At 35.0% G+C, this 27,777-nt stretch overlaps 3 protein-coding genes and 1 long non-coding RNA gene across 5 annotated transcripts in view; 1 reads left to right on the top strand and 3 right to left on the bottom strand.

Moving 5' to 3' along the window:
* The first annotated feature begins 243 nt into the window (after positions 1–243).
* On the top strand, positions 244–26,015 carry LOC113063315 (uncharacterized). Of its 2 annotated transcripts, XR_003278661.1 has the most exons (7): positions 244–420; positions 499–625; positions 12,526–12,717; positions 12,800–12,860; positions 14,222–14,265; positions 17,868–17,967; positions 25,907–26,015. It is a non-coding gene; the product is annotated as an uncharacterized LOC113063315 (long non-coding RNA). The 2 variants fall into 2 exon arrangements; XR_003278662.1 differs by lacking the exons at positions 17,868–17,967; positions 25,907–26,015 and adding an exon at positions 17,786–17,867.
* On the bottom strand, positions 995–7,138 carry slc26a3.1 (solute carrier family 26 member 3). The gene is made up of 19 exons (XM_026233453.1): positions 6,908–7,138; positions 6,551–6,729; positions 6,316–6,426; positions 5,882–6,042; positions 5,415–5,579; positions 5,172–5,324; positions 4,999–5,081; positions 4,672–4,819; positions 4,453–4,566; positions 4,287–4,364; positions 4,085–4,180; positions 3,817–3,923; positions 3,637–3,706; positions 3,238–3,330; positions 3,066–3,161; positions 1,535–1,756; positions 1,375–1,429; positions 1,155–1,288; positions 995–1,045 (listed from the first exon to the last, which is right to left on the bottom strand). Exons 1-19 carry the CDS (start codon positions 7,033–7,035, stop codon positions 995–997), a joined length of 2,244 nt encoding a protein of 747 aa, XP_026089238.1. The 5' UTR covers positions 7,036–7,138.
* Positions 10,366–23,355, bottom strand: LOC113063209 (chloride anion exchanger-like). The gene is made up of 21 exons (XM_026233439.1): positions 23,316–23,355; positions 19,613–19,780; positions 19,361–19,500; positions 18,657–18,767; positions 17,802–17,962; positions 17,549–17,713; positions 14,716–14,868; positions 14,361–14,443; positions 13,936–14,083; positions 13,746–13,859; positions 13,017–13,094; positions 12,834–12,929; positions 12,550–12,656; positions 12,263–12,332; positions 11,982–12,074; positions 11,795–11,890; positions 11,401–11,628; positions 11,222–11,276; positions 10,956–11,089; positions 10,781–10,855; positions 10,366–10,637 (listed from the first exon to the last, which is right to left on the bottom strand). The coding sequence occupies exons 2-21, from the start codon at positions 19,741–19,743 to the stop codon at positions 10,587–10,589; spliced, it is 2,289 nt and encodes a 762-aa protein (XP_026089224.1). The 5' UTR covers positions 19,744–19,780; positions 23,316–23,355; the 3' UTR covers positions 10,366–10,586.
* Positions 24,020–27,777, bottom strand: part of slc26a4 (solute carrier family 26 member 4) — a 10,128-nt gene continuing 6,370 nt past the window's right edge. Inside the window, exons 14-21 of the mRNA XM_026233429.1 lie at positions 27,484–27,553; positions 27,101–27,193; positions 26,905–27,000; positions 26,537–26,773; positions 26,156–26,210; positions 25,899–26,044; positions 24,668–24,745; positions 24,020–24,564 (exon numbers count right to left, since the gene is read on the bottom strand). Coding sequence (XP_026089214.1) covers positions 24,541–24,564; positions 24,668–24,745; positions 25,899–26,044; positions 26,156–26,210; positions 26,537–26,773; positions 26,905–27,000; positions 27,101–27,193; positions 27,484–27,553 — 799 coding nt within the window. The 3' untranslated portion in view covers positions 24,020–24,540. The remainder of the gene's footprint in view (positions 24,565–24,667; positions 24,746–25,898; positions 26,045–26,155; positions 26,211–26,536; positions 26,774–26,904; positions 27,001–27,100; positions 27,194–27,483; positions 27,554–27,777) is intronic.

Raw genomic sequence — 27,777 nt, 5'->3', positions numbered from 1 at the left:
ACAGATGCATTTATTATAAAATCAACAGTACATGCTTGGATTGTTTTGTTTCAAAATACATAGTGCAGTAAATAACATACATAAATATAATATAGACAAGTAGGTCTGTGCAAAACACTCCAGAGAGAGAGGAAATTGATTCTGAATAATGCAGCTTTACAGAATATATATATATTCTAAATCCAACATGAATAAATATACAAATATAATAGGCTAAGTAACGTAGGAACTGTGGCATACATTTTTGTTGGGACGGCGTGGACTCCACAGGAGAAGAGCAGACATTTCATTTATCAGTCCGAAAAAGTAAAATGAGTACATTAAAACTACATTAAATATTATATGGCGTCACGCCCGTCAGGATTTTGATTGGTTGGCGAAACACCGACTTCAGAAATCCATCTGCAGCCCTGAAAAACGGTTTGTGCGTTTAAAAAATAAATGATACGTTACACTTTCCGCGTTTTTAAATAATGTTCCTTGTCCCAATACATCAAGGTGGAAACATTTACAAGACTACGGAGGATTAAGACCTGGAAGTCACCTGTACAGGTAGACTTTGCTCTCTGAGCAGGAACACGTGAGGTATTAGATGAACGTTATTACGGAAGTCCTCGTTTGTAAGGTAGGAGATATTTTCATTCATAGCTATGTCTTGTCTTCAAAACTTAATTGTCTCACTCAGTTAACATTTGTAATGCTTCTGCTCGCCCCTTGTGACAGTTTGTCCACTAAACCACAAACAACGATTAATTAATTTACTGTTAGGACAGTAAATCACCAGTAAACGGTAACAATAAATTCAAGTTGTTGTAAACTAAAATAGTGCATTTTTCTCAAAACAGCCACTGGCCAGAATGAAATGTCTAGATAATGTGTTGTGACAGTGTTGAAAGCAATGTCTAGCCACATTGTTTGGCTGCACTCATAAAACTTTTACCACAACCTTTCATGTCTGATTTAAAGAGTATTTCAGCTCACAGTCTTCTGTTCTTCACACAGTTATACTGTCTCTCTGAATCACTTCGTAGTTTATGTCTAGATCCTGCAAACATCACAACACAGATAGACATGGATCAGGATTACTTAGAATCGTGATGGTTGTTGTAAGTCAAATATGAAATATTATCAAAATATTGAATTGCACTGAATACCTTTTCTAGTTCTCCGTGATCTGGATGCGTCTCCAGAATGTGCAACATGGCATCATGTAGTGTGGGGTAAAAGATGGACGTCTTAATCTCGTCATCAAAAAATGAACATTGATGAAGTTTCTCCATGATGTACACTGTAACGAGACCAGAGTTGTTTTAATGAAGAGGTTTTGAAACAAAATGATTGGTAGTAAGGAAAATCTGCAGGAGATTGTTTTACCATCACACGAGACTATGTAGACGTCAACCTCGATTCGTAAAAACTCTTTCAGGGTCTATAAGAAGAAAAAAACAAACAGAGTATAATTAGGCTAGACCTCATGGAAACCAGATCCAGTGGAAATATACAGTATGCTGTATCTCATAAAAAGCCATTTTACCGCTTTGAGGCCCTTGAGAGCAGATAAATCGAGGAATGAGACCGCCGAGAAGTCGAGGACCACACTGTGGATGTTCACAGCAGGGACAGAGATGTTGGCCGGCAGTTCTGTGTTCCAGTTCACCTGGATTGGAATGCCAGAGAAATCAATGGGCTGGTCCAGACCCTCCATGCTGTTGTCCTCTGAAGTATCAGCTGATGGTTGTCTCACCTTAAGGCCACCCTGTATACGTAAAGGATAAGGATAGGTTAATTAGTGTTGTTACAATTGTGTGCTTAAAAAAAAGTAAAATAATTTTATAGTAACCGATTCATGTAAAAAAGTATTAGTAATAAAAAGAAAACAAGTAAACAAACAATATGCATCGTGCCCTTCATTATCCTGTCCAACTAATCCATAAAAAAGAATGAATAAATACATTAAAATGTTATATATATATATATATATATATATATATATATATATATATATATATTAGGGATGCACGATAATATCGGCACAACATCGGCATAAAGCTTAAAATGAGCATCATCGGCATCGGCCGATATGAATATTTCTGCCGATGAGCCAAACCGATAGGGGGGCGTGTGCGCGTGCGACGACCATAAACGTAGCTTGAGCGCCAAAAACTTAAACTTACAACATGTCAGCTGTGTGGAGGCATTTCGAGATCTGTCAAACAGATAACAAAGTTGCTATTTGCAATATTTGTAAAGCACAAGTGATGCGAGGAGGCGTAAAACAACAGTCTTTCAACACTACAAATATGATTACACATCTTAAGAGCCGTCATCCTGAGCAGCACCAAGACCTGTTTTTCAGGTGTGAATGTCTGTCTACATTTGTAAAATAATACAATTATGGTAGAATCAGTACAGAAGAGGTACATGGATTTCTCTTCAGTAAAATGAAAGTTTAAATATATCAGGCGAAAAATGTGTATATATATCGGTATCGGTATCGGCAATATTTGAATATCGGCCAAATCCAATATCGTGCATCCCTTATATATATATATATATATATATATATATATATATATGATATATTAACCTGTTTTTGATCTAAACTTACATTTTTATAATTCGTGATCAAAAACATTTTGTAATTTGATTTTGATGTACCATTTCCATGGTAATGCAAGGTCTGACTGTAAGATGTTTTTCAAAGGATGAATTTAAAAATGTTAAGCTTCGAAGTAAAGTATAATTTATGATGATTTCTAAAGCGCAATAGTGAAAAGTCCAACAAAGAAATACGTTTTGTGATAAAGGTCAGAACTCCTGTTATGATTGTATCGTTTCCAATGATATATAGTTTGTCAAGATTAGTTTAGGATTTATTTGTTATATAGTGAAGTAAACTTATGCGTCCTGCTAAGGGGACGGGTGACAGTTAAGAGGTTTTAATTAAACAAACAAATAAACAAATGTATGGGAAGTGGGTTAGTGTCCCTAATTATACTGTCAAATTAATCAATAAAAAAACAAAAACAAAACATTGATAAATCATATCAATGATAAGGATTTACCTCTGAAACTTCCAGTTCTCCATTACGCAACATTTTTCTGATCTTTCGCAGAGCTTTGTTCCTTTTCTTCAACACCTTTAGGGGACTAAAACCCACCTAGAAAAAAAATAATCATAATTTAGGCATATAGACATGTTTCTATACACTTCTTGGAAAATAAACTTAAACTTACTGCTTGGACCAGTTTGTCTCTGAGGAAATCAATATTAGCAAAGAAGATGGGTGAGGGAATTTTGAATATTTTAACTCCATCAGGTTCGTAAATCTAAAATGGAACAAAATCACATCAATACAAGATTTTGAGGGTATTTGTACAAGTGAGAAGAATCTGGAGCAGTGGTTTTCAATACTTTGACTCAAAGGCACCCCGTTGTCAAACCAAATTTTCAAAGTCCTCGATATTGGCACTGGTGTAACTAAGACAATAGTATATTAATATTAATAGTTTACATCAGCATTTTGTTTAAGATAATGTTTTTAAGTTACCCAGTTGCCTACTTGGAAGTTTGCCAAGGCCCCCCTCGTTGAAAACCACTGTTGTAGAGGAAGATAAAATGAGATCAGCACTCACACAGTTGTAGTCTTTGCAATCCCTGTAGATGTCAGTTCCTGTAATATTGGCCAGGAGGGAACAGCGTGGGCTGCAGTATACAAAATATTATCATGCAAGGTCAGTAGAAATTCAACACTATCCAGCAATATTTCTGGATGTGTTTTGGATTCATTTGTAGGTGCCATTAACCATACTCACAATTGAGTCCTGTAAACCACAGTGAACAATTCTGCCCCGAGACCCACAGCCAACCCCAAATCCAGCCCCAGGAAAAGAGAGGCCACGAAGGTCACCACCCAGGTCACCTACGAGAGACGGACACTTGGACTTGAACTTCTGATCTTGAAGACTCGGCTTTGCTCTAGCTGTATGCATTGCTAATTAAGATTTTAAAACTGCTTCTAAATGATCAGACAATGAAAGATCATTCACAAAAGAACTGGTGGTAAAGAAAATAGAAACTCACAAAATCAGTCCGGTCATTTTTCCATAAGAACGGCAGCTCTCGGAACTGCATCAGCATGCCTTTCAGATTAACAATGACCAAAGCTCCCAGAACAGACTGGAAAAGATGCATAAAACTCATTAGATGGACTCCTACATCACTATTGTGACTAGTACAGTGCTTACGTTATGCAGTTTGCATACTAAGACATAAAAATTCTCACCCTGGGCAATGGCTCAAGTAGAAATCCTACTGCTACAATCACAATCAGTACAATCATGGCTGAAAGAACTCCAGCTATCTACAAATGTTAGAAAACAAACATTAACGATTATTTCTTGTAGGCGGTCACTGGATGGTTTCAGCTCAAAGAATAGCGTGAGTTTTACCTGCGTCCTCCCTCCTGTGCTCTCTTGTATAGCGGTTCTAGAAAGGGCTGTGCTGGCAGCAAATGCTCGGAAAGATGCCCCAAACATGTTGCTCACCCCGAAAGCAAGGAGCTCCTGAGTGTATAAAACACGTCCTTTTTGATTTTCAAAATACCAAACTGAGATGTACATTACACCTCAGAATTTGCAGTGTTTGTAGTGAATAGAGCCTCAGCTGACCTGGTTCCCATCAATCGTGTAGTCATGTTTGATCGAGTAGACTTTAGCTACTGAGAAAGCCACAGCAAATCCCACTATGGCCATAGGAAAAGCCTCCACTGCACTCTCCTGGATGACTTCCAGATTTGGAGCAATTGGGGATTCATAGCTAAGAAAGAGAGATGTTATATAATAGATGCTGATTTTCCTCTAGGATTTGAGGTTTCAATATATAATAAATATAATATATTTTAATATTGAATTTGTACACTTTTACATCACTTATATGCATTACATCACTTGAAATGTTGTCAGTATTGTAGATGACATATATTTTTAGATTCTTACCCGTTTACCATCTCCCCAATCACAACCACATTAAATCGGTTTTCGAAGTTGAATGCATAAGAGACTCCACAAGCAATAACGGTCTGTTGGGTAGATTTACATGAAGTGGTGAAGTTTGATAAAGAAGTTATATTTTTTGTGCTAACGCGGTCAAACTCAGTAGTTCTACCTACCATGATGACTTCTATAGGTATGGGCACAGGTAGTTTCGACTTGAATCTGTCATTGATCTCCTTCGCAATAAGCACAAGCACCATGATCACAATAGATGTCACCAGGTCGGCCACATTGGTGTTCGTGATGTCTCTAAAAACGTTCTCCAGAGTCTGAAATCAAATACCAAATGTTTGATATACATTCACAGAAAAAAAAATCATTTAGAGCTATATAATACAAAAATAAAAACTTGAACTCACATAGACAATGGCGAGTGGTCCGTTTACACCAGGAAAGTCCAATCCCAACACAAACCTGAGCTGGGATACCAGAATGTGAACAGCAGCCGCAGTAGTGAATCCCGACACCAGAGTCTCTGACAGATACATGACGATGAAGCCCACCTGCAGCAGCCCCATTATAAGCTGAAAACAGTAAAAATAATATGTAATTTTCTTAAAACCATTTTATTTATGATTGCATTTATTGTTTATGAGAGTAAATCTAAAAAAAAAATCTGAAATGCACAAATTCTTCTCATATTTCGTCCCGAAATCAAAAGAAAATTATACGATATTTGTATTAATATTGTGTATTATAAAATATATATAATAGTAGTAGTAATAATAATTTCTTATTAATATTGTTGTTGGTGTTGCTGCTTTTGCTAAGCTACAGTATTTCATGCTTCGGTGTTAAAAAATATGAATGTGTTTGTTTTATGTACCTGAAATGCTCCCATAACAAAAGTAACCGAGGAAGCAACTAGAACCCTCTGTTGTTCCATGCTCAGTCCTTCAAATCCAGTGATGTTAGCTGGCGGCCCGCCATCAGGAACCAGTCGGGTGACAACAGCGCCCACCATTAGACTCAGAATGGGAAAGGCCCCTAAAACACAGTCCAGTTAGAAAGGAGCTATATTATTCACTTGTGCACGAACCTTCACTCCTAATTAAGTAGCCTTCTGTGATATTGTGTGCATGTTTATATTGGGAAAATATTTTTAAAATAATAATAATTAAGTTTTGGTATTGAATTGAATTTTTAAATAGAAATACGGAAATATAAATCTCTTCTACAGCATACTCAAATAATCATTGTTTTTTTTAAAACTTTGAAAAAAAATGTCATGCCATGTAAATGTAAATACATATTGCGCACCTACTGACAGGTGTCTGGAGGTTCCCAAAAAGAAGTAGATTATTGCAGGGAAGAATGTAGTGTACAGTCCATATCCCGGAGGTAAAGAGGCCAGCAAAGAGAAGGCAAGTCCTGATACGACATAATCCAGTGAGGTGGTGTGCATATTCCTTTTACAATGTATTTCTGTATTACAGAATTTACAAACTCTTAACAAAAATTATTTTAGCCAAACTATGCATGTTAAACATGATACCTTGTAGCACTGCCACTAGCCCAGTGCTGATGCCTGAAACAATGTCACCTAGCAGCCATTCTTTGATGTTGTAGTTCTTCATCCATCCAATGATCGGTAGAAGGGAAAGAGCTGCATTCTTTGCACGATTTCGATCGCAACTACAGTGCAAACAATATAAACACAATTTGCTCAAGCTTCTTGTTGCATCATTTAGTCATGTTTCAGACATTATCTTAAAAATATCACTACTACTTCAGATGTGATACCATATTTCGACTTAAAGGACCTGCTATTTTAAAAGTATCACAGAAGACATAAGGAAAGCAAAGGCTAATAATGAGGACTATATGAAAAGACTTGAGTCTCAATTCTTACGTGAAATAGTCTTTCAGATGGTGCCGCAGAGTCTTGCGGTTCCTGTTGATCCTCTCGTGCTGCTCTGCGAAGGAGTCCTCTGAAAATAGAGGTCTTACCACCACATAGTGTCTACCGGAGGGCTGCATTTTGGTTGGTTCGTTTTCAGAAGCATCTCGAGTGCTTTATATAGTCTGGTTTGTATGATGAGTGGGTTGTCATTCGTCTTATCACAGATATTCTGGGATTTCTTTTGTGAGTTTTAATCATTGATAGATTTTATCACAATGGATTCTTTTCTTTTTTTATCATTCTTCCTTATTTACATGTGTTTTAGAGAAGGAAACAAAAATAGAACTACAGGAAATACTATGTCAACCCACGTGGATTTGTTATGAATTCCTGCATACAAGTCACAGTGAACTTCCTCCATTTAGACTAATGACTAATGATCATCACAGACTTAGAGATGCTTTTGTTACCAGTTTATGCTTTATGCAAATTAACTTTTTTTTTCTTTTTTTTTATGAGAGGTCCATATAAGGCAAAGCTCCTGTGAATGGTAATCTAAATTTTATTTTTAAACAGGCCATTGTTTGTCAAGTCACCTTTATTTATATAGCACTAAATACAATACTGATTGTGTCAAAGCACCTTTACAGTGACAAACAGTTGACAATTAATCCAGATTTAAACTGACAGAGATCTGCCTTCAGTAAAATGCTAGGTAGATTCCAGAGTTTGGGTGCTAAATAAAGGATCTGCTGCCTACAGTTGAATATGATATTCTAGGTATTATCAAATGGGTTTTATAATCATGCATTCCATTAGTTTTTGTGTGATTTGTTTTTGCAGAGTGTTCATTATTTAATTAAATATCAGACCTAATTTTATGACCAATTCATATAAACTGTGGTCCAAAGGTCCATGTTTCCCTGATACAGTATTTCCTTTTGCCAGAATTTGTAATTACTTTCATTCAGACTGATTAAACACTATCTTTATCAGCTGTTATAGGCCAAGTTACTAAGTTAAGAAGCGCACCACATATATTGTGAAATAATCTATTATTTGTACACGTGTTTCTCTTTCCTCTAATACAATTCATTAATCTTCCATTGTGTGGACTAGTTCAAATTGAACTAGTTCCTTGTTCCTGTGTTTGTCCAGGAACCAGACTTGAACGACACAATCATAATTCTATAACCATAACATAACAACTTTATTTATATAGCTCTTTACACAATACTGATTGTGTCAAAGCAGCTTTAGAGTTTCAAAGAGGAAAATAGTTCAATAACACTAGAGGACTATAACAGAGTAATTTCTTCCAGCTAAAATCAGTTCATTAATGATTCAGTTATGTCATCATCCAGTGCAGCTCTCTTCCAGTTGTGTCTCTGCAATCAGTCAAAAGCCAAAAGTGACAGTGGCATGGACCCTAAACTCTGTCGGTGCAGAGAAGGCGAAAAATCCTTGGGAAATGCCAGGCTCAGTGATACGATCTAAATCCTGCCTGGAAATTCTCACAGATACCATCTCTCTCTAATAAGCAACACAGCTGAGAGGAGACTGCCTTTTCTATTATTTTTGACAGAAAAGGGAGATTTGAGATCGGTCTGTAATTGAATAATGTTTGAGGATCTAGCTATGGTTGTTTAATGAGAGGCCTAGTAACAGCCAATTTGAAGGTTATGGGGTATGTATGTAAGTATGATTACAATGAGTAGGCCCTGACATGTGTTGTCTAACCCCAGTGGAGTTCAGGATGTCTATAAATGCTGATCCTAATACATATTTTTCATAATCAATGGATATTTAAATCACCAACAATTAAGACTTTATCTGGAGCACTACCTCAGTTAGAAAATTAGCTAATTCTTTGATAAAGTCTGTATGTTGCCCTGGTGGCCTGCATAAAGTAGTCAGTAAAGGATTTATCATTAAGACTTGTTTCTATGGATAACGTTATATACAGCATCATTACTTCATATAACTAGACTACTAACACCTCCCCTTTTACCTTTTGGATGCGGCTCATGTATATAATCTTGTGGGTAGACTCATTTAAAATAATGTAATCTGGTTTTAGCCAGGTGTCTGTCAAACAGAGCACACCTAATTTATGATCTGTGATCATATTTATCAAACTTATTTTTTAGAAAGGGATCTAATGTTCATTAAGCCAAGCTTCCTTTGTTTATCTCTATTATTTGTAATAGGCATCCAGCCATAATAGCAATAATAGCATAGGCTAACCAACACTTGAAATCTGAGAGATTATTGCTAGGATGTTCGTCACTGTCATCAGCGGGTGTTCTCTAGATGGCCACCAGAGGTCTCCTGTGTCCTTGTCTGAGCACATGGCTTGTCATGTCTTTGTGCCATGTGCTCACCTGTTTATTGTCTTGACACTGTCCTTCTTATTATCTGGTTATCGGTTCAGTTGCTGTACCCATGTGTGTCTTGTTACCCTCCTTCTGTTTTCTGTCCTATGTGGTGCATTATTGTCCATAGTTTCTCTGATTGTTGACGGTTGAGTCAAGTTATTTCTTTCTGCGTATTTGCTCTGCTCATCTGTGTTCTGTTTTGTTTTATATTCCTTATCACAGGAATTTCCTGTCACTTTTATTTTCTTTCCACGTTTGACTTTTATCTGCAATTAGTCTAGTTTTTGTGTCTCTCCTTGTTTTTGTTAATAAATATCCTTATTTAAGCTCCACTGGCTGATCTGCATTTGGGTCCTGTTTGCAATCTGTGCCAAGCCAATCTCTAATCTCAATCTAATCTCAATCTAAAACTAAAATCAGATTGGTAAATATGATGTTGTTACAGTACAAGAAAGAATATTACTTCTTAAATGTTGCTAAGTAATCACAATTTTTACTATTATTTATTATTATTATTTTATTTTTTTATTCATTATATCATAAAATTCAAGTTGAAGTCCTTTTTTGGCTCTTTCCCACTTTTCCCAAGAGTGCTTCTTATTAATACTGGTATAATAATGAGATTAAACTTGGTTGCATTTGTTGATTTAAAAAGTCTTAATCTTTAATGTACAAGAAATAATTATTAATAGCACTAAATAAATAACATTTCTGCCCTGACTCATTGGTACTTTACTATTTTTATATTTGAGAAAGTCATCTTCAGTAGCTATAAAATTATTATTATTTTTTCTCTTAAATTTTTTTAGGAGAAATTATTTGATCTTTCCCTCTTTATTTCCTCAAGCATAACTTGCGTTCTCATACAGATAGTTCGTCATTTACACCTAGGAATTCGATTTAAAACGATATTTTTTTTAATGAGTTATTACTCCAGGAAAAATAAAATGGTTAGATCTGCACGTGTCTTTATTTGTATACTTGAAAATAATTTTGACTCAGGTCAGAAAGGACTTTATATATATATATAATTTTTTTTTTTTTTCAGAATAAAAATAGTCCACAAAAAAATACATACTATTCAAAAAAGAAAAAAATGTAAATATACAAAACTCACTGATAGTGAACTGATAAAAGCATGTGTTCACCACAAATCCAATAATTTAGTGACATGACACATTGACATAATCTCAAGCTAATTCATTCTGCACGCAGCGCTATACACGGAATACAAACTGCTACATGCTAAATCAAGTTAATTATTATATATACAGAAGTACTACATAGTGAAAGTTTCAAGTTGGTTCACTTCAAAACCTTGTCTCTGGTTTGGTGTCTGTTTCGACTTCCATTTTCACGTCCTGCAGAAATTAAAGCAGATTAACCCAACCGAGAACTTCTCTCCTGAATAGAAATCATGATGCACTATTGCTTTAAATCATAATTTTTAATATGATTTAATATTTTAACAGGTTTAATCCCAGGTGCTTGCTGGGTCACTTACTTCCATCGCTTGGATTTTCAACCCGTTGGATATGCTGCTACTGTTAATGTGTTGAGATCGGGAACTTCCTGAGACCTGTTTACATAAATTCAAATCAGTGCAAATGATAATTATGCATTTGTTATAAATGCAATGAATGAATCTTTGAATGAACAAATCAATCAGTTTCGTTCACCCTCTCGCTCACAGTCTTCGGTGGATGGGACTCATGAATGAATAGCATTGCATCATGGATGGTCAAAAAGAAGATAGATGTCTTGATCTCATCATCAAAAAATGTACAATTCCTCAGCTTCTCTATGATATACGCTGGAAACGACATGTCAAAGGTGAGAGTTACTGTGCTGTTTTGTTATTACATACAATTAAGCTATATTATAATAGCCGTGGTATTGTAGATAAGGAGAAAACATACAAATATATCCTGAAAGGGAAACTTACGGTCACAGCCCACTATGTAAACATCAACACTGACGCGTATAAATTCCTTTAAGGCCTGTTAATCGAAGTGATTATGGTTCATTAGATATTTTAAATAATTAAACTAGAATTGCTTGCATTGATTAGCAAAAAATTATTAATAGTGCATTTTGTTTTCAGAATGAACACAGCTGCCATACCGCTTTAAGACCCTTGAGTGCAGATATATCCAGGAATGAGACCACAGAGAAGTCCAGGATCAAACTGTGGATGTTCACTGGAGGAACTCGGATGTTGGCAGGAAGTTCTGCACTCCAGTTCACCTGCATCGGAAGATCTGAGTAGTCTGTGGGCTTGTCTAGATCCTCCATGTTGCTTTCATCCTCTGACTCTTCGATGGGCATTGAGCATGTGGCCTGTAGTCCGTTCTATATCCGAAAGAAGTCAAATTAACTTTTGATAGATATCTAATTAAGATTTAGAAATCTTAGATGTAGGTATCAAAGCACTAGATACAATACATCCACATTACATAACATCTATCTGGGATTCCTTAAGTTTGTTGTAATCATGTTTTCAAACTTCAAGACGTACAGATGTTAAGGTCAGCTCCCCTTTCTTCATCATTTTCTTAATCTTCTTCACTGCCTTATTCCTCTTCCTCAGGATTCTCAAAGGATTAAAGCCCACCTGCCAGAAAGTAAATGGGTTAGATTATAATCATGTCAGTCGCTAATGTCGTCTGAAGTCAGGGTTGTCACACTGAAACTGCTGCACTCACAGCTTCCTTCAGTTTGTCTTTGAAGAAATCGATATTTGCGAAGAAAATGGGAGATGGGATTCTGAAAATCTTCACTCCCTCTGGCTCATAGATCTGTAGGAGATTCAGAAAGATGAAAAAATGAAGCAAAGGCAAACTTTTGTGGCTTTCGGGCATATGCTTCTTTTCACAGCACTTTTAATGGTCCTTATCTTGGTCTTTCATGTAACCAAGTAATAGGTAATAGAAATAAGACAAAATGATTATGTTGTCAAATTTGGATGTGTCTGTAGCACACTTACATTGACATAGTCCTTGCGATCTCTGTAGATATCTGTTCCTGAGATATTAGCCAGGACGCAGCAGCGTGGACTGCAGATCAGAAAAGATAAATAAATTACTACCAAAAAAACAAGAAAAGAACAAAATTTATTACAAATAAGAATGTATATTACAGTGATTTAGAAAAGTTGTTTCTTTGCCTAAATCACAGTATCTTTAAAGAAGCAGTAAATATGTATACAATATTCAAATGAACTCCAATTGTATATTATTTTTCATCTAGTTAATTAGATCTGTCAGCACTTACAATTGAGCCCTGAAGACCACAGTGAGGAGCTCCAGTCCAAGACCAACAGCAAGTCCTAAGTCCAGCCCCAAGAATATAGCAGCCAGACAGGTCCCCACCCAAACAATCTGGAGGAAAAAGATAGTGCACCGAGAATGGAAATCAGTGAAACTCTATACCATTAGACAGGTAAATTATTTGAGATTCCAGAATGTAATTCTCATTCAAATTTGTCTTCTTGATTGCACTTTTTCTAAAATCCCCTCTTTAGATGATTTGTAGATTTAGAGGTCAAAGGCTCTTACGCAGTCAGGACGGTCTTTCTTCCACAGGTAAGGGACTGTAACCACCTGCATCAACATCCCCTTCAGGTTCACGATCACCACTGCACCCAGCACTGACTGCAGTCACACAACTCCATATTTACCTCAAATCACAACAACTCTTTTCTTTTATTAAAGGATTTACACCTTGAATATGATTCCTACCTTTGGTAGAGGTTCCAACAGAAACCCTATCCCCAAGATTACCACCAGCACAATAAGAGCAGAAAGTAAACCGGCTATCTGAAAATACATTTTTTGAAAAGAAATTCATTATTTGATTTAGCAAGGATGCATTCAGTTGATCAAAAGTAGAAGTGAAGACATTTTATAATGTTATAAAGGATTTCGGTTTCAAATAAATGCTGCTCTTTTAAACCTTCAATTCATTAACTTTCTTGATTCATGGTTTCTTCAGAAATATTAAGCAGCACAACTGTTTTAACGATGATAATAATAAGTAATGTTTCTCAAATCAGCATATTTGATTGATTACTTAAGGATCATGTGACACTGAAGTAGCTGAAAAGTCATCATCTTAAAAAAATCATTGATTTTAAAAATAGAAAACAATATTCAGTACTCAAATAATATCCGTTTACTGTATTTTTGATTAAATAAACGCATAATCAATCTTACCGACCTTATTGAATGGTTGAAAAGAACATTTTGACATAACTTTTATGTTTATGAGACGGAATATGATGTAATATTTACGGCACCCTTCTGTTTATTGTATTAATTGCAACATGTCGACACTCTTTTGGAACGCCAGAGGCCAGTATTTTTCTGTTGCTGGAAAACAAATTCCCTAATTGATACACCACAGATGCAAAATCATATTTTTGTGTTCCAGCCAAGACGGAAAGCTTGCAAACAGTTTGAGCTGTTTACCTGTGTTTTTCCTCCGGTGCTTTCTTGAACTGCACTTCTGGAGAGAGCCGTGCTGGCTGCCAGAGACTTGAACGCTCCTCCAAAGATGTTGCTTGCCCCAAAGGCAATGAGTTCCTGTGTGTTTATATGTGTCATTGCAGATGTTCTTGTTGTTTGTTGCTTTTTAAATGGAATATTATTCAGGACTTACTTGATTTCCATCTATAAGGTAGTCGTGCTTCACAGAATAGACTTTAGCTACTGCAAAAGCCACGGCAAATCCCACAATAGCTATTGGGAAAGCCTCCACTGCTGTCATCTGGAAAACCTGCAGGCTCGGAGCGATTGGGGACTCAAACCTGGACAGATGAAAATGTGTTTATTTTTTATGACACCTACAGTTCTCTTCAGTTAGCTTTGTGCTCTGAGGCATATGCATTTGTTTTTGTTACTGTGTAACAAATGGTTTTTTTATTTGTATTTTTTTCTATTTACAGACTCTTTGTAAGGATCTAAATTGGCCAAGATGATCTTTTAGCAGGTATATGCATTAAAAATGTATAGTTTTCTCCTTTTGAAAAATGAACTAAAATGTATAATGTGTGTGTATATATATTTATTTATTTATTTATTTACGTGTTTGGAATTTTCCCCACCACATCCACTCCGTGATTTTCGCTGAAGTTGAATGCGTAGGAAACGCCACACGCGATAACGGTCTGTTGGTAAAAGTAATTTTTAATGAGTCTGACATTTAAAACTTGATTTGAACTCAATAGATAAGACGAGACAAGAACTTGTGCACTTAGGAAATCATAAGCACTTGAACAAATATTAACAAATACAGTGCTTGGCAGGATAGTTTGAAAAATATAAATCAATATCGGTTGATAAACTTTATTATGTCATAAAGATGATTAACTTTTCGAAATGTCAGGTTACAGAAAAGGTAAAGGTTATATAGGTACAGAAATGGGTTCACTCAACTCACCATAATGACTTCTATTGGAATGGGCACTGGTAACTTTGACTTAAATCTGTCGTTGATCTCCTTTACGGCCAACACCATCACCATCACCACAATTGAAGTCACCAGATCATGGTAATTAGTGGAGGTGATCTGGGTAAATACACTCTCAAGAGTCTGAAGAGAAACCAAAGGACAGATTGTTTTACAAGACATTTACATTCAAACAAATAATGCTAGAATTAGTCTAGTTATACTACAAACACTTATGAACTCAATTTTAATGCAAGCTGTGGGTTTGTGAGTTAGATATTTTGTCGACTATTGTTTTACCCTAATTTTTTCATTTACATATGGATGAAAATACACTTGTATTATACTTAAGAGAAATGTGATGGTTTTTGAAGTGTAGAAATAATTAAGCTTTTGTTAGGCAAGTTAAAGGGATACTCGACCCCAAAATAAAATTTTTGACATAAATCACATACCCCAATGTTGTTCCAAACCTGTAAAAGCTTCGTTCGTTTTCGGTACACAATTTAAGAACTTTTGGATGAAACCCCGGGAGGCTTGTGACTGTCCCATAGACTGCCAAGTAAAATACACTGTCAAGGTCCAGAAAAGTATGAAAAGCATCCTCAGAATACTCCATCTGCCATCAGTGTTTCAACCGTAATGTAATGAAGTGACAAGAATACGTTTTGTATGAGAAGAAAACAAAAATAACGACTTTATTTAACAATTTGTCTTCCCTATATCTCTCTGCATCACAGTACCGCAGGCAGCGTACACTCTTCTGTGTCAGCCTCGCCACAAGGATGCGCTGTTTTCTTTCAAATCAGTGCGTAAGTAAACAAAGAAAACAGCACATCCTTAAGAAAGCTTTTCATACTTTTCTGGACTTTGACAGTGTAATTTACTTGGCAGTCTATGGGACAGTCACAAGTAGGGATGTCAAATTTCGATTATTTCCATGATCGATCGTCGTTTAAATTAACGATCAATTAATCGATTAATCGTTAACCATAATACTGCAAAATGCGTCTATTGCAGGCACGCAGTCAGCGGTATGACAGGATGTGCAAAAGCCCCACACACACACAAAACGCTTTCTCACTTGAATTAAAGAGGTTTTAGTCTGAATAAAATGCTAGTAGCAGGATTATAAAATGAATAGATGCGATTATGATCATTTGATAAAATGAAGAGAGCGCGCCATACTTTTGAGGTCATTTTACTTTGTTGACAGTTTCCAATCCCGCACGGAGAACGCTGAACGCGCATCTTTAAATGGTTTTGTGGTGCTCGTTGTTGTATTTTAAAGCACAATTGCAATGTTTTCAACTGACATTATTGTATAAAATTATCCGAAATGTGGAGCGCGTGTGACTGCGCTGCACATTAAGTGAACTACATCGGCGCTGCTGCACCAAAACACAGTTGCTCACATTAATTTGATCCTGCTGGATTCTGTCCTAGAAAATGTCAGATTTTTAAAAATCAGTAATCATTAAAATCATTAGATCGTGACAGTGCATGCGTGCAGTCGAGGATGAGCGAGCGCGGCTTTGGCTAGATTTATTTGGAGGTTATTGCTCATGTCTCATTCGGCACAAATCGAAATGTTTCCATATTCGCAATGTATTTGAATGTTAAACTATTATTTATAATGTAAACTAGGCTTGTACTTAACACGCATTCGCATATAGACGGAAAAGATGATCCTCTTCATATGAGCAAAAACGTCCTTGGCATAACAGCAGAGTGGACCGGTATACTACGGTCTATTTAAACTGAATGCTCCAGGATTATGTCGGTCACAGCGCCTATTAATCGCTGTTTTGAATCCAGCAATTATTTATTTAGAAATGATAAGATCTGATTATGACAAGTGTGGTATAAAAGCTTTGTTTATTAGAGGAATAATAGGTTAACTGGAAAATGTTAGATCACGATGCTTTTGGACCCCATAGTCTTCATTTACGCGGCTTTGTTCTGGTTTGCCGGTTGGTCACGAATTTCCACAAATTCAGTATATTTAGGCATTGTTTCTTTTCCTAAATCTTCATAGTCTAACCCTCTAATTTCTCAGGTTTATTTTATTATCTTTCGCTTTTAATAACTGTTTTCGCATCTCTTACTGTGGTAAACATGGGAAGGGAAATTAAAGATTTCATGAATTAAGAATATTAATTTGTTCCCTTATTTCACTTAAATCATGGGTTATTTAGGGAACAAAATTAATGAAACATGGACAATTGCCACATTAATAATTCGTAGGAATGAATTAACAAGTTGTAGGAATGAATAGACTACCTGTCCTGTCACTGTGTCCCGCAGCCCTGCAAAGCGCACGATATAAAACAGTTATCTGATGAAATGATTAGTAACTACATTTCTATTGCATTTAATGTTGAAGAACTTTTATGTTGTTTCTATTTTAATGTACTTTAAAGTTTAAATCACATTAAAAGCTTAATTTGTACATTGTGAATGAATGATGATGCTTTTATATATCGTCACCGTCACTCACAGCCGCTCGCACGTGTTGAGTGCGCATGAGCCGCACGCAGCCCAACATTGAATCGGTTAACCGACCATCGATAGCCTTAATCGATTGCATCTCTTATCGACAATTAATCGATCATCGATTAATCGTTGACATCCCTAGTCACAAGCCTCCCTTTTTTCATCCAAAATATCTTAAATTGTGTACCGAAAACGAACAAAGTTTTGCGGGTTTGGAACGACATGGGGGTAAGTGATTAATGATGACATTTTTCTTTTTGGGATGGAGTATCCCTTTAAAGAAAACGATCATGACCACAAGGAGCAAGAAAAATGTCTTATATCCTACATATATAATAGACAGTGGTCCACTGAAACCTGGTACAGTCAGTCCTAGTACAAACTTGAGCTGCGAAACCAGGATGTGAACAGCAGCTGCGGTGGTGAATCCAGATATCAGAGTATCCGACAGGTACATCACAATAAATCCCACCTGCAGCAGCCCCATACCAAGCTGGAAACAAACAGAATGAAGATAAGCAGTGGTGTGATTGAAAACTAACATTGCTTTTACGTTTTTAATAAGGGGATGGTCGATGTACCTGGAATAGACCCACTAGGAAAGTGAGGGAGGCAGACACTAAGATTCTCTGCTCATCTTTCGTCAGGCCCTCAAAAGCAGTGATATTGGCAGGCAGACCCTCATCGGGCACCAATCTGGTCACTACGGCCCCCACCATGAGACTCAGCACAGGGAAAGCTCCTGGTGTGAGTAGATTTACAGTATATCACATGTCATGATAAACAGGCAGAAATAATTGCCTAATTTTGGCAATCTGTCTGATTCAAGTCCACATGTTGAAATAATATAAAATATTCATACATTTTATATATATATATATATATATATATATATATATATATATATATATATATATATATATATATATATATATATATCACATTATTTCAACCTATGAAACATCATTTGTTAGTATTGTTGTCATTTTTTCCTCTCATTGAATCTTATAATAATTGCATAATTGGAGATTTCAATCAAAAGCTGCACTTTGATGATCCGTTGTAGTAATTATAATAATGTGTAGTAATATATAATAAAACATTTTATTTTACACGTACATATATACATTATTTATGTGCATTAAGACATCATTTTGCCAAATAATTGTGAAGATTTGAACCTTTCTCCAGTGAAATATAAAAGAAGCTGTAGAAGCTGTTGAAAAGCTGGCCGAGTATGTTATGGCAGAGAGGTATTTTAATTGAGATCAACTGTGCCAGATCTAAATTAGAGGCTACTTCAGTCACAATAAATGTTAATGGCATTTATTTATAGCGTTATATTAAGACGTGTTTTATAACAGCTAGATAGTCCTGGTGTGTCAATGACAACGTTGTTTGCCTCATTCGCATAATCTGTTCACAAATGCACTCACCTACAGAAATGTGTCGTGAAGTGCCCAGGAAAAAATAAATGATGACTGGGAAAAAAGCAGCATATAGTCCATACCAGGGAGAGATGGATGCCAGCAAACTGTAGGCTAGTCCTGAGGAAATAATGATGATGATAATTATTAATCAATCCATAGTAGCATAGTTAAATAATCTTCATCTGATTTGAAGATGCCCTTATTCAAATACTCTACCCTTTATCAACACCCCATTCACTTTTTTCAATTTTCACTCAATGTTTTTTTGGAGTACATGCATAACATAAGCAAAAAAAATTCATATTTTTCTTTGAAAGTTAGGAAAGTTTCTTTACTGTGCATGTACTAAAATGTAAAAAAATGTATATATTTGTCAGCAAACTTCTTAATCTTAAATGCTACCTTTGCTCAATATGCACTACATTTTTGATGACATGTTAATCATTTCAACAACAGTTTACAGATAAAGCACTTTTCACCTTTTTTGACACATTTAGTCGTTTCAGTTATCGCATAAAAACTGCAATAGTGCTCACATCAGTCACAGAGCTCAGTGTTCAAAGATAAAGTATGATTCCTGTAGTGTAACATTCTTACGGCTCGATATCACATCACATTTATCTAATATCATGAATCTATTTCAAGAGTTGAGCTTATTTAGGAAATGTTCCTGTTGAGTAACACTCAATTAGAGCGTAATGTGTTTTTACCTTGTAGTACGGCAACCAATCCTGTGCTGACGCCGGACACAATGTCATTCAACAGCCAGTCTTTGACTGAGTAGATTTTCATCCATCCAATGATAGGCAGCAGAGAAACAGCAGCATTCTTTGCACGTTCAGAAGTACAACTAGCAAACAAATAATATTTCAGCTTCATAAATAAAGTAGTAATTAAATGAAATATATTCTTGCTTGTATTTATTACAATTTTCTCTCAAAATGTTAAGAGATCAGGCTTACGTGAAGTACTGTATAAAATGGTCCAGCAGTCTCTTGCGTTTCCGATAGACTTTTGCGTGTTCGTCTTCAAAGGTGTCTTCTGAGTAAAGCGGTCTGCTCACTGAATACCTCCGTGTTGAGGGTCGGAGCATGTTGTGCTGGTAGAGCTGGGGCAAAACTCCTTCTGATCTGTGTGAGGTAACCAAATAAATGTAATTCCTCAATATCTGCTACAACTCTGGCAACTGTCAAGCTGGATCTCTTGCATTTGTATTTATATTGATAATCATGGAAAAGATGTGTAAGTTAGAGGTGTTTTCTCAAACGCACTATGAGTAAACATCATGCTATTACACAGTGTGAGTTCACATGTCTGTCGTGATGAGTGTATGATATGAGTGTATGTGTGTGTCCACCTGCATGCTTAGTTTGATATCTCTAAAATACAATAGATGTTCCCATGGGATTTTCATTAATTAAGGATGCTGGTCTCTTGTATATGAAAATATTCTTGCTAATTAGGCTTTCTGTCAACAGTTATGATTTCATGATCTATAATATGTGGTCAGCAGCTCCAAATAACATTCATTCTTATTCAGTCTTATTATTTTTAATCTGTAATACCAGAATCCTTTGAAGGTTTATCAAGACTGCTTATAATTTTGTTCATAAAACTGAGCTTTTAGCTTTATCTTTTTGTTTACGTCATATTTAGGTTTTGCCTTTTTAAATCAGATTTTGGATTTTGATTTTTGTTATTCATGGAATGGTTTTATTCAATTGAATGGACTTAAATTCATATTTATACTACAATTCTATTTTTTTTTAAGAAATTTATGTTTAAATTCGGAATTGATACTTTAAATTGACCAAAAGTGACAGTAAAGAAATTCACATGGTCACAAAATATTTTTTTATTTTTTATTATTATGATTATTAAATTCTGTTCTTTTGAACTTTCTAATGAATCCTGAAAACAAAATGCATTTTTTTATTTATTTAAAAAACATAAAAAGTCTTACCAACCCACAACTTTTAAAACAGCAGTGTATTTTTGCAATATTATAATCCTACCTGTTCAGTGAGGTATCAAATATTTCCAATTTGCTGTCCCTGTTTTGCTTCAAAAGTTGCAGTGGTCTGAGACCTTTAAGACCATGTCTATTTATAAATTGTTAAACTTATCACGTCTGTAATTATTAACAGTTATCAAGATACCTTCTTTACATTGCCAGCCACATCTCCGTCTTATCCTTGACCATTGTTCTTTCTGATAAAAACTTGGCAAAAGCCAACCGCTTATCGATTGCTTCTTTTAATCCTCTCGAATCATCTTAAGGCAAAATCTTTTGATATTGCAGACATAATGTGGGAAACCTATTCATTTGAAGTTTGAATTTCAATATTTTTATTTTATTTGTTTTTTGTGTCAAAAAAAAAAAAAACTTTTTTGAATTGATATTAGTTAAAAGTTCAGGATGCTGATTGATCAAAAGAACATTTAATTTGTTCTAAACTAATTGATGTATATAATCAGTTAGCTCTTAACCTATTACTGTGTCTGCTGCATCTACAGAATAACATTCTGTTATTGTTTACATGTCACATGCTAATGCTTAATTAGTTCATGTTTTAATAAAAGTTTGTGTCATTCAGTTTTACAAAAGCAATAAGGAACGTACTGTATTGTGTATTGAGGAAGTTTGCTAGGTAACTTGGCAAATAAAAATAATAATAACACAAATATTTTTAGTAAGTCTATATAGCAGATGCTTTTAACCAAGTTACATGAAGTAAACCTGATAAGTACAGTTTCTACAACCAAACTTCCTGTTGCCTAACCTGAACTCCTTTTCAGTGATGCACAATTCATTGTAATTGTGAGAGACTTGTGAGTTCATTCGCATGTGATTCTCTAGAAGACATGACTTAAAAATCCTCAACTGTGTATGATTAGTAATGTCACATTAATATGTTTATCACTAGGCTATTTTTGTTAAGAAATGTTTGATGTGGGTGTGTTTATGTATGAGCGTACACTGTAAAAAATATTAGTAATCCCCCAAAAATAGTGTAAATGCATCAGTTAATAAGTTACATTGTTAACAGTCAGTCACAAATATACAGTATACATTTTAAGACAATGGATTTAATTAAACAATATTTAAGTATAAATTCCTTAATAATTAACTTTTAAATGATATTTTATAAAGAATTAAGTATGCTTTTGCTGTTATTGTTAATAAAATAATACAACTAGTATTATTAAGAATATAAATATTATTGTTTTCTAAGTAAAATGAACCTGTATGATTGTCAGTATGTTTAACATTAACAAAAAAATTTTAAGTGCTCAAAATAGTTGCTCTGTTAACATTATGTAATTTACATAATACAGTTATAAATAACCCTGTTTCTTGCCCTGTTGTTGCCTCCAAAAGTAAACATTTGGACATGATGTCCTTTAATCAGATTTATGAATGAGTATATCCAGCTGCAGCTTTTATCATCAAATTAGTTGATGCTTCTGTTTTCTTCAGCTCCAGCAGTTCACATCAGAACTGGCAGCTCTTTGATATAAGAGGTTTAAATACTAGATAACTGCATAGAAGTACAACCGCTTTTTATCAGTAACATGATATGAGAGAAAAGATGCGCTTGATATCTAGGGATATATACAAGCGTGGTGACCTATGTTGGTATGATTGTTGACTGCAAGCAGTAAAACAGGAAAAATAAGAAATATCAATGCTATTTTATTGTATACGGTAATATACACTGCCGTTCAAATGTATGGGGTAAGATGTTTCTGAAATATGCTCACCAAGGTTGCATTTATTTAATAAAAAATACAGTAAAACAGTAATATTATGAATTATTATTTCTGTATGTTCAAATGTAATTTAAACCTAATAAGGTTTTGAGCAGCCATTACTCTGGACTTTAGTTTCTTGAAAATCATTCTAATATGATGATTTGGTGTTGAAGATCCATTTTTTTATTAATACAGTTAATTTTTTTGTGTAAAAAAAATAAATAAATTCTGGATTCTTTGATGAATAGAAAGTTCTAAGGAACTGTATTTATTATGCATTATAAATATACTTTTTTTTTTTTTTTCCTGTCACTTTTAAACCATTTAATACATCTTTGTGGAATTAAAGAATACATTTCTTTAAAAACAAAAATCATACTGACCCCAAGCTTTGAATAGCAATTTGTAATACAGATGAATATAATAATTATTAGACACAGTAACATGAATCATATACTTTTTTATTTGTATTTGATAACATTTACTTGCATATGTAATGTAAATATTATATATCGTATAGTCCCAGTTCTTTTGTCCTTGTATCGTTATCATTACATTATTTATGCGTCATCACTGAGGGGAAAAATTATATATCAGTACTCTAGGCAGACTTTTACAGCATAGACTTTACTCCTAGAGCCATAATAATAATCAGATGATCACTGTGTGATCTTTGCAGATAAAGCGTCAATCCTCACCTCAGTAATTAATCAATTCTAACTTTCACTGATATCATCCCGACACATTACAACATAACCCTTGCATTAACATTTAATTAGTCATACATTTATTAGGAAAGGTGTGTCATTGACAAAGAAGTGACCTGCTGTTCTGGTTTAAGCCTTGTTGAATTATGCACAGATACTAATACTAAAGATCAGAGAAAAGACTCGATACAACACAACGTACCTTAGAAAGCCTGGGTCAGTCAGTCAGTGAGTACTCAGGGATTTGTGTGTGTGTGTGTGTGTGTGTGTATCAGGCACACATGTTCTTGTGTGTTTAATGTGCTCAGTTACTGTTGCTAAATGTTTTAAGTACACAATGGGCCTCCAAATAGAGCAACACAGGAATGTCAACAGAAATTATACTAGTGCTTTTTGTGTTGAGCTTGTCATTTGTTTCATCTTAGGCAAACTGCAAGTTCTCCCTCCATTCTGTTTATGTGTTTGGACAATTTCAGACATTTAATAAGATGATGGTCTACATAGGGTCAAATTTCTTCATGTGTAGCATTGTTTTTCAAAATTGAACTTGTGCCGTTTAGTCCATGTCTGTTTGATTTGAGGCCATCTACTCCTAAAAACTGATAAAATTCACTTTGGACGTTTAAACATTAGTCTTTCTTTTTCCAGGAAAATTGACAGAATTGAATGACAGCTCTTGCACTAGAAATTTTTGACCAATCAGATCGTCTACAAAATGCCACACACCTAATACCACCTGCTTCTGACTAGCAACAGCAGATAATGAGTTACACAGTTTTATAAACTAAAAACTATCGGCTCTTTTAAAAAGTAATAAACCATTGGATGTGCTCCACCTCAATTTGCTGTTGTAATAGGAAATACATCAACACAGGAAGTATGTGGTGATCTGTTCATTGTACTTGACTCATTCATAATACTTTACAAAAAAGAGAAAAAACTGATAACATAACAGACCTTTATTTTCAATTTCTGACTCTAGTTATATCCAATCTGAGAACAAATCGGGGTCAGCAGACTAATGAAACAATAAAACACAGAGACCCATCGTAATGCATTTCAACTTTTTCTCAGGTGATTTATTTCCACATATTAAATGTTCCTCTTCTTTGAAGACTTTTAGTGAACAGTTCGTAACCAGAAATGCAGATTTAATGTGTTTTTCTATCTAAAAGGGCCTCCACCTCCTGTATTATACTAACTGGCATTTGTCATCTTGTATTTGCCTCAGTAATGAGGCTGTAAAAATCAAAACTCCACTTGCTTTCTAAATGTTGCAGTTGGTGTTATTCTTCTAGTTCAGATGTTGAAGGCTTTGTTAGCTCCACTTTCTGTCTTCCCAGGATGTCTCCTGACCCACTATCAGCAAATGAATCAGAAGACGGTGACTGTCTTTCCCAGTGATTCTTAACAAAGGGAGTGTTTCCTCAGTTTGAAAGTCCATAAATAGCCTAGAAATGAAGGAGAAATACTTGTTAAGAGGGTTGTTGATTTGAGTTATTTGATAAAATTATATAATTGAAGCCATAAAATAAAAAGATGCAGGATGCTCACCAAGTGCTGGATGTCATAGGTCTCAATCAGGTCCTCATCTTCAGGAAGTGGCTCTTTGTCATCTTGCAACTGTGAAATCTAAACACAGAGAATATTTTATATATATATATATATATATATATATATATATATATATATATATGTATATGTATGTGTATGTGTGTGTGTGTATAATATTAATCAGTGTCCTTAGAATATTACAGTACTGGGACATTTCTATATGCACAGAATGCTACAGGTGCCAAAATGTTCAATACTGTTCAATTCTAAAAGGCTGATTTGTTGGGCAAGAAACATTTATTATTATCAATGTTGAAAGCATTGCTGCTTTATATTTTTGTGAAAACCGTTTTTTTTTATTTTTTCGATGAATAGACTTCTGAATACTTTATTACTAGCTGTTGAATGTTAGAAGGTGGCCTAATTGACATAAATTCACCCTGTATACTGCACATTATGCAGTATAATAGTATTCCATTCTGAACAAAATCTATAACATCCATTGTGTTGAGTCATGTTACAACTGGCCACTTTAACTGTTACCCATTGTTTTTCTCCATGGGTAATTTTTCAATATCAGCATTTGCCGAAACATTTCTTTTATTATATCTTGTTTATCTGGTTCCTTTGATTATCATGATTTATAGTCAACCAGATTGTCAGGTTCAATAAGCCAACAAGAAATTTATCAGTCACCTCCAAATTTCTGTTATCATTGAGCAGCTTTATTATGAGACAATTGACCCTTCACCGGGAGTTTGATTGACAGGTGATCTGACCAATCATAAAGCTGAAACAGGAGATTAGATTGACATCAGTGGACTTTAACTTGAAAAATGGTGTGTATTGACATCTTTCGGCAGTTGAAACATCTTCTGATGCCCATTCATGTTTATTTTGTGCTATAACTAGTAAAGAAGAAGAGACGATGAGTGTATGTTCCACTTGAATTGAGGTGCTACAGTGATCTGTCATGACTGTATTCATTGTTTGAATTTCTTTGGTCCAAGATGTATTTTTCACTGTGTGAGAACATGATGTGTGGTGTGAGAGCAGCGTAGCTTGTCAGATATAGCAACAGCAAATAAAGGGGGTGGGTCTTTGTGAAGGGTCAATCGACACATGGAACTGTTGGCATGCAGGATATCTACATGAACACAGGTAATATAATCACCATGTCCTTTTTGCAAAAAGTATTTGTCACCCCTTGAGATTAAAATGTAAATTTTACCTTCTCAGCTAAAGGATCCTCATCATTTCCAGTGGAGGTTTCCAGCTGAATGAATAGAATGGCGTCATGGACAGAAAGGAAGAGAATGTCTCTAGTAACCTCCTCGTCAAAGAAGGACAGGGCCTCCATTCTCCTGACCATCTGACCTGTGACACAAGGAACCTTTAGGTTATTCACCGCGTCCTAACCTGCCATTATCAGGCTGGAGTTTGTAGCAATAGCTTGTTGCAACATACTGTTATAGAGTCAGGCCTTACCATCACCACCTGCGATGTAGACGCTGACCCCAATTCGTATGAATTCCTTCACCACCTGTGAAGATGGGAAATGACGAATTAGCTTCTGCTTGGTTTTGCTCCACATCATTACAAACATCTCTTATTTGAAACACACAAGAAAATATTTTGATGACAATATGTTGAAAGTCAGTGGGGTTCAAAACAACACCGGACTCCATTGACTTTCATTGAATAGACTATTTTTTTTTTTTTCAAAATATCATCTTTGGTGTTCTGTGGAAGACTGAAAGTCATACAGGTTTGGAAAGACATGAAGGTCACTTTCATATTGTGGATATGCATTATTGCAAATAAACAATGACTCCGTAAAGAGCAATAAAGGTAAAGCAATAAACACACCAGTTTGAGGGACTTGGCTGCTACTACGTCCAGGAATGAGACAGCAGAAAAGTCCAGCACAAGGCTGTGAATATTGACCGTGGGTACTGACACACTGACAGGCAGCTCAGACGTCCAGTCTACCTGAACCTTCACCTCTGAGTCTGACTGAGACGCCCCTTCGTCCAGCTCAGAAACCTGCTCTGTTTCAAAGGCTTGGTTTTCTACTCCCAGTGAGGCCACTGGCACCAAACCATTCTGTGAAGGACAGCACGGGAAAAGGTCGGTGAACAAATTGAGTTTTTTTTTTTTCTTGAAAGCATTCCAAAAAATGTCTAATGTTTGTGATTTACAGATACTTTGACAAGAATCTGTTGTGCAGAACGTACTTCTGTAGCTTGTAGTTTTCCTTTTTTAATGAGTTTGTGAATCTTCTTCAAAGCTTTATTTCTTTTCTTGAACACCCGCACTGCATCAAACCCCACCTGTAAGAATTAATAAGCACACCATGTTGTTGTTGTTGTCTTTTCTCTCAAATCAAATAATATAGTTCATATTTTAAGAATTACAGTAAAGTGAACTCACCTCTTCTTTCAGCTTCTCTTTGAAATAATCGATATTAGCAAAGTAAATGGGTGAGTTGCACTTGAAGATTTTTATTCCAGGAATTTCATCAATCTGAAAGATTTGGGAAATATGTTAGTTTAAAACATGTATAATGTTATATATATATATATATATATATATATATATATATATATATATATACAGTATGTATGTATATATATATGTATATATATATACTGTGTGTGTGTGTGTGTGTGTGTATATATATATATATATATATATATATATATATATATATATATATATATATATATATATATATATATATATATAAAAATATAATATTTACATATGTTGTGGCACGTTACTGATTATTGACAATATGAAAATGTGTATCTTACATTTTTGTAGTCCTTCATGTTTTGGTAGATATCAGTATTAGGGACATTTCCAAGAGTGGCACAAGAAGGGCTGAACGAAATAAGAGTTTAATCTTCAAATACATGTCTTTAAAAACAAAATTCACCACGATTGATTTCTCACACGTTAATTTGCATACATTTACATAATGTCTAATTTGTGTTTAATGGTGCTTATTCTTTTTATACTACTTGGAATAAAATTGAATAAATTTGATTAACATTAATATTATATGCTTATTATCGACAATATTTACACTCATCGTTTGAGCTATA

The sequence above is a fragment of the Carassius auratus genome, chromosome 4, assembly GCF_003368295.1.
Source record: "Carassius auratus strain Wakin chromosome 4, ASM336829v1, whole genome shotgun sequence".
NCBI classification, from domain to species: domain Eukaryota; kingdom Metazoa; phylum Chordata; class Actinopteri; order Cypriniformes; family Cyprinidae; genus Carassius; species Carassius auratus.
The sequence above is the reverse complement of the archived record's forward strand: the minus strand, read 5'-3'. Positions and strand labels throughout refer to the sequence as shown.